The sequence below is a fragment of the Penaeus chinensis genome, chromosome 19 (assembly GCF_019202785.1).
Source record: "Penaeus chinensis breed Huanghai No. 1 chromosome 19, ASM1920278v2, whole genome shotgun sequence".
In the NCBI taxonomy this organism is placed as follows: Eukaryota; Metazoa; Arthropoda; class Malacostraca; order Decapoda; family Penaeidae; genus Penaeus; species Penaeus chinensis.
In genome coordinates, this window is record NC_061837.1 from 9,149,723 (window position 1) to 9,157,222 (window position 7,500).

The window sequence follows — 7,500 nt, forward strand, 5'->3', positions numbered from 1 at the left end:
TTAAAGAGTTGGTTTCATGTATCAGGAATATAAAAATACATCTGGCACCAGGAGGACCATACCACATGTATATCAAAAGTTTAGAGAGGAAGGGATAGGAACATCAAGTGTCCACACACCATCGAGAAACAGTAAAGAGTCGGAGAGAGAGAAAAAATAATTGTATTTCACACAACTTGAAGTTAAAGTGTTACTAAAAGCGGTTCATTATAATTGGAAAAGAAAAAGAAAAATGGTAGTTGACTCCACGACCAGTTCGCTCCCCTACGTCAACGGGGGATTGCTTACGTTGAACCTTGCAAACACCGCTCGCTTTGCCACGAGAGGGAACGTCTCGTTACCCAGGAATTACGACCGCTACAGTGAGGTAATAATGGACTTCCTAAGGGTGTCGTGTGGCCTTTTTGGTGTGGTTTGCGCTTTCCAGATATTGTAAAGGGGTTGCCCATGAAGAGAGATACTGAAGTTGATATGCAGAAACACACCCACACATCCACACCCACCCACCTGTCTCTCCCTCTCTCTCTCTCTCTCTCTCTCTCTCTCTCTCTCTCTCTCTCTCTCTCTCTCTCTCTCTCTCTCTCTCTCTCTCTCTCTCTCTCTCTCTCTATGTACACACGCACACACATACACATACACATACACATACACATACACATACACATACACATACACATACACATACACATACACATACACACACACACACACACACACACACACACACACACACACACACACACACTAACACACACACACACACACACACACACACACACACACACACACACACACACACACACACACATATATATATATATAATATTGTATTTATCAATGAAGATTGACGCCGATGGGGCGCATAGCCACATCCACCCTTCGCTCCCAGTCATTAGGGTCCCTCATGGCGGGTCCGTGTCCCATCTCAAACTCCTTGCGACAGGTTTGATCAAACTGCCCAGGCCATCTTAAAAGGCTCCTCAACCCGAAGTTGTCGCGTGAGACAACCTGGGGAGTAGGATCATCGATGGTGAAATAAACAAGGGGCCCTTAGAGCCGGCCAACTGTTTCCCAAGATCCAGCACAAGGATATATTACAAAGACATCAAGATGAGTCTCCAAGGCAGGGAATAGTGTCCATGTTTACCTTCCATAAAGCAAAACTGGCAGTATGTGGGCTGTGAAAACACGTAGTGTGGTCCTTCTGTATAGGCACTGGCATCTGTTGACGAAGATCATGGCACTTGTTGCCAGGCCAATTTGTCTGATGACTTTGTGGTTTGACAGTCTAGAGTCATGCATTACACTACCAAGGTATGTAAAGGTCTCTGTGACTTCACTGCCATTGCCACAACATGTATGGACGGAACAGGTTCTAGTTGGCCCAAAAAATCCTGGATCTTGCTATCAGTTCAAGAGATCTATACCCAAGGGCTTCACCTCATTGCTAAATGCAGCTAGAGATTCAAGTGAATCAAATAGGATAGCAGCATAGTAAGATTGTTGACCTTACTATTGCTCAGTGTTGCTCCACAGTGACTTCAAATAGTAATCTACCCATTATCCAGTCCATCAAGTGTTTAAAGTTAGTGCAAGGCCACTCCCTGAATTAAAAGGAGAAAAGCTAGACAAGACCCCCCACACTTTACAGGAGTCTCAGCACCAGTATATAGACTTGCTATTAGTCTAATAAACCTTGTTGGATTATTAGACTAACAGAGTCCCACAATCACTCAAAGCACAAGGATATGGTCTTGTGTGGGTTTGCCTGGAGTGAATTCAGATTGCTCCAGGGGCTGGTGCCTTATTAAGTGGTATTTGATATGTCTCACAAAAGTGTGAGAGAGGACCTTTCTTGGTATGCTGAGCCATGATATTTGTTGTAGTCCCATGGATCTTTCCCCTTCCAGAAAGGGATGGCCATGACCCTCAAATGGTCCAGGGGAGTGATACCAGAATAAGGAGGGCAACCAGGACAGCAAGCATGTTATAGGTCCACTTCCAACGTTTAGCATTTCAGCAGGAATACTGCAAGTGTCCAACACTTTACCACCCTTCAGCTTAGAGATTACCTGCCTAAGGCCAAACAGGGCAGGAAGTTCTATGATGATTGGTGGTTGTGGCAAACCTGCAGACACTCCTCCCCAAGGTTGTCCACCCTAGGGTGGACACTGGACATACAGAGATACTTTGAAATGGACCTGAAGGATAGCCATGACCAGTCTATTGTCAATATCATAGAATTTAGAACTCCAGTAATCCTTGCAGTTCAGAAGAATGCACCACTGATTGCTAATAAGGATGTGGTCAATCTTATCCACAGTACCATAATCACTGATGCGGGTTGGAGTGCTGATACCATGAGCTAGAAATCCTCAATTTCTTTGACTTAGCAAAGTTGTAGACGAGGATATTTTCACTTGAATTAGCTCTCTCACCATGGACAGATATCTTGTAACCAGATCAATCACAATGTAAACTCTTAATGCAAATATATCTCTGGGGACAAATGTCAGTCATAACTAGCCTTTCACATATAGTGGGCAAATAATGGTAGGAGCTTACACAACAGAGACATGAAATCAAATGCAATGTTTCAATCTCCATACCATTATACACTCATCAACCAGAGTAATCTCCACTACCGAAGGCTGTAGTCTGCTGGAGATGGTTATGGCTATCCCCTGGAGATTATGATGATAGCTCCATCCCAACCAGCAGTAGGTGCATCCACTCACCAGGTCTTCTCATCCCCAAGAGGGCAGCCACATCAACCATTTCAGCTCCCAAGATACCGGGGTAGATGAACTTACTAATACAAAGAGCCACCTAGACAGCCCACCTGAGGTTGAACCTTAGGCAGTCACTCCAGGTGGATGTCACCTCACTCCCAACCTATGCCCCGGCAGTCGCCCTCTCAACAGGACCCACAGCCTGCCACACTTGCTGGGTGTCAGGAGCAGTAGCTCTCCCCCTCAGCATATATATATTTATTTATATATATTTATTTATTTTTCTGCACCTAACATTCTTGTACCAATGTGTTCAAACATGAACCCTTAATGCAGGTGATAATACATTGCCATCAATTGGAAGTCTTGTGATAGAACCATGTCAGAGCAGCTCTTTTGACTTTATTATACCCCTTGGTACAAGAATGTGCAGGTGCATTGAAATCAAAATTCTTCCATATGATTTATAGCTATTGACTTTTTCCATGAACTTTTTGAAGCCCCCTCATATATATGTGCATATATATAAATATATATACACACATACATACATACACACATACATACACATTCATACACATTCATACACATTCATACACTTGTATATATTTACACACACACACACACACACACACACACACACACACACACACACACATATAAACATGTGTGTATATATATATATACAAATATACATACATATACACATATATATATATTTATAAATTTATATAAATATATGTATATGTATGTGTATAATATATATGTATATGTATATATTTATAAATATATATGTATATATATAGATATATACTTATATATGTGTGTGTGTATATATATATATATATATATATATATATATATATATATAAATATGCATGCATCTATATATATAAATGTTTAGAAAATTAACTGTTTGGTATAGAAAAAATTCCCATGCCTGCACCATTTGTCTTCCGCAGATAAGCTGATAGTTGCTTCCTGTTGTTGCACTTGCTTAGAATATTCAGTGTGCCCATTTTGTTGATCATTTTTGTGGAAAGTGAAACTAAACATGATACAATCATATTCTCCACAGGTGTTTGGTCACCAGAGATCTCCCTCCATGGAGTTCAAGGAGCTGACAAAGAAGGATGCCCAAGTGCAGCTAGCACATGAATTGCAGAAGTTGACAAACACATGCCAGGCCCAGCTCAAAGAAACCACACAGAAAGATTTTGAGGGCTTTGAAAAGCTCTTCAGTCGTTTTATCAATGAGGTTGGACCATCAGTGGAATGGGATAACATCCAGAAACTGCATGATGGAGCTGTAAGTATGGACTATTATTCATAATTGTTATCTAATTCACAGGAGCAGTACATGTAATACATGTTTATGAAATTAAGTTTTAAAACTAGTGATGATAGTGTCTTGGGATAAAAGGAAACAGCATCTTTAAGTTCAATAGATTACTTTCTTCTGTCACTGTATTATTTTATTATTTATTCTTTGATATGGTGATTAATTAGCAACAACTTGTACTGCAGGTACGGAAATATTCTGAGCTATGTGGACCAGATTCGTCCCGTGCTCGAGACATGCTCAACAAGTTAGTCGTGGTGAAACTGAATGGTGGCCTGGGTACATCTATGGGGTGTCAGGGTCCAAAATCCATCATCCCTGTACGCTCAGAATTAACTTTCCTTGACCTTACTGTGCAACAAATCGAAGTAAGTTTAACTTTTGTCGCCAGTTTTGCATAATATGCAATTCATATTTTCCTTTCTCTTTGCTTCCTCTTCTGTTAATTTTGCTAACTATAATCAACATATGAATATACTGTGTAGTGAAATAAATGCAGATAATTGTGGGATGAGTTATGTTACATAGTCATTTTCTGTATTTGTAGAATTAATATATATGTATCTTTAAGTTAATAAAAGCATTTGTAAGTAAATTAAGAAGTTTACAGTTTATAGATTCTTTTGATTCTGAAAAAATATAGGGCCCAGAACACTGTGGATGTCATTTAATGTTTAGTGAGAATTGATGTTTTCATTCATATATAAAAGGTTATTTTTCTTGATTCTTAAAATTTTTACTTTATTTTATTTCTATTAATTTTTTATCATATATGTAGTCTTATCTTTTTTCTCATCGTTTAGCACCTGAATAAGACGTATGGTTGTGATGTGCCACTTGTACTGATGAACTCCTTCAACACTGATGAAGACACACAGAAGGTCATCCGCAAGTATCAGGGATTTCAGGTAAGGAAGTAATCTGCTAATCACAAATGACAGTAGTAGAAAAGAGAACACAGTGATAAGTTACTGACAGGACAGTTATTTGTTCAAATATTATTTCACATGAGCTATTCATGTGATACAGACTAAGACTAGTAAAATAGTAATTAGTAAGAAGACAAGAGTCAGGTAAAGAATAAGATGTTCTTGTGATATAAGGAGACATAGGAAGCAAGACCAGAAATTATATTTAAGGAAGATTAATTATAAGATCTAAAATTACTTTGGTTTTGCATTTGATAGCCTTGATATAACAGATATTGACAAGTATTAGAGGTTTATTATTTAAATCACTGCAGATCACGTATCCAAGATGGGATCAGTGGTCTTATCATACACTTATGCTGATTGTAAATAACCCCTCATGTCTACAAAGTATTTTTTTGTTTATTAATACATGTAAATAGTCTTATACTATTTATTCAGTAGTAGTTGTTGTTTTGTATATTATAATTTAGATGGACATGTGACATCCTTTAATTTATAACCACTGTTTTTTTGTCTTCCAGGTAAAAACATACACTTTCAACCAATCCAGGTACCCACGTATCAATAAAGAATCTTTGATGCCCATTGCCAAGACTTGCAGCGTTGAATCTGATTTGGAAGCGTAAGTTGAAAGATTTGATCTGTTAATTGAAATATTTTATTGGCACATTTGATCAAAATATGTTATAATTATCCAGATCCCACTCACACCTTATCACTTTTTAATGAGGATTAATATGAATGATTAGGCAGTAGCAAAAAAACTTTAATTATTGCCAAACAAACATTTAGTTAAATAATATGTCTACCTGAGGATGTCCAAAATTAGGCACTTTTCAGGCTTTTGAGAGCCTCTTGGAACTATTGTTATGTTTAGCTAGATCATTATTAATCTTTGCCACTGTTAGCTCTGCCACAGTTACCGCAGCAGATACAGAAGTAATTATGTTCATTACATTTGTCCCATTGAATTCAGATGACATGAATACATACATCTCTCGTGTTTCCACTTTCCTTGATTTTTGGAAAGATTCTTTTATATAATTTTATTATTTATATTGTTATTAGCATATGATGACATTATAATGGTCATCAAGTGAATAACACTAATAACAGTATTGATATTAATAGCATTTGGAGAAAAAAATCCTGTAAATTCAAGGAATAGGGAAATCAGGCACGGTCACTAGGGCCTACTAATTGACTCCTTGGTGTCTGTACAACAAAATTTACAGCCAATCATATAGCAGTGATGATGATGCTAGAATTGATTGCTAGTTGATATTCATGGAGAATGTAATAGGTCTAGTGTGATAGGCATCCTAGTATGAACCCCTTGCCAACGGGCATGGCATGTATGTACATGCCATGCCCATTGTGAGTTTACTTGTTTGATTGTTTTAATGCATAGATGGCTACACTTGTACTAAGTCACCAGTGAGCCAGTTATGAGTACTGCCCGTCTCGCCTGTTCACCCTTTTCATCGATTTACAAAAATATTTAACGTTATCTTATTTTGCTGTTACTAACATCATAGTAATTATAATGTTTATAATAAAAGTAACACCATCTATATTTATAGCACTAGTAAAAATATGATTTTCCTGCCAATTCAAGGAAAGGTGAAATTCTTTATGGCTAAGCGCTAGCAGAGCCATCTATGTACGGACACATTTCACAAAAATATAAAAAAATGAGCACAGCATTTTCCTTATTTTTCATTCATTTTCCCGGCAGAAATGGGTTAAACAAAAAATAAATCATAGGGTTCCTCTCTAGACACATTCATTACTGATATTGACAATGTTATTTTATGGTCTGCAGGTGGTATCCTCCTGGTCACGGTGACTTCTATCAATCATTCAAGAACTCTGGACTTTTGCAAGAGTTTATCAATCAGGTAAAGCTTTTTTTTAACATTTAACTATTTTATTTAACAATTGTTTTTCATATCTGCTGCCAGGTAGTTATTGTTTCCCTTCTTTTATTTAAGTTTTTGATTTGTTGTTACTTGTATATATTGATGATTTTGCATTTTTTCTTTAAGTTCATTGTTGCCTCATTTTTTGTCTGTTACTGCTTCTTGTCCTTTTCTTGTTTCTCCTTTTTCTCCTCATCTACACTCCCTTCTAACTTGTCCTCCTCCCAGAGATTACATATGTGAATAAAGGATTTTTTTTTTTCACAGGGCAAGGAATATGTCTTTATCAGTAACATTGACAACTTGGGAGCAACAGTTGATCTCAACATTCTCAACTTCCTTCTTAGTGGTGACAATAGTGGCCACTGTGAGTTTTTGATGGAGGTTACAGACAAGACGAGGGCTGATGTTAAGGTAAACCTTTTATTTATATGTATCCAAAGCAATAAAACATTTTTACCTGTATAGTAGTAGCACTACCATAGGATAATGTTTAATGCTATAATTTTGATGACTCCTCCAGGGTGGTACCTTGATCCAGTATGATGATAAGTTAAGATTGCTTGAGATTG

At 37.5% G+C, this 7,500-nt stretch overlaps 1 protein-coding gene across 6 annotated transcripts in view; it reads left to right on the forward strand.

Annotated features, from left to right (window-relative positions):
- Positions 1 to 7,500, forward strand: part of LOC125035160 (UTP--glucose-1-phosphate uridylyltransferase-like) — a 36,242-nt gene that overhangs the window by 24,921 nt on the left and 3,821 nt on the right. For 2 of the 6 annotated variants that reach the window (XM_047627365.1, XM_047627364.1), the window contains exons 2-9: positions 26 to 367; positions 3,811 to 4,041; positions 4,260 to 4,442; positions 4,878 to 4,982; positions 5,528 to 5,628; positions 6,832 to 6,907; positions 7,196 to 7,342; positions 7,452 to 7,500. The exon at positions 7,452 to 7,500 is cut by the window's right edge and continues 90 nt beyond it. In XM_047627365.1, the coding sequence (XP_047483321.1) occupies positions 233 to 367; positions 3,811 to 4,041; positions 4,260 to 4,442; positions 4,878 to 4,982; positions 5,528 to 5,628; positions 6,832 to 6,907; positions 7,196 to 7,342; positions 7,452 to 7,500 (1,027 nt within the window). In that variant the 5' untranslated portion in view covers positions 26 to 232. Of the gene's footprint in view, positions 368 to 3,810; positions 4,042 to 4,259; positions 4,443 to 4,877; positions 4,983 to 5,527; positions 5,629 to 6,831; positions 6,908 to 7,195; positions 7,343 to 7,451 lie in introns of all 6 variants that reach the window. The other 4 variants (XM_047627368.1, XM_047627369.1, XM_047627367.1 and 1 more) reach the window with 3 other exon arrangements.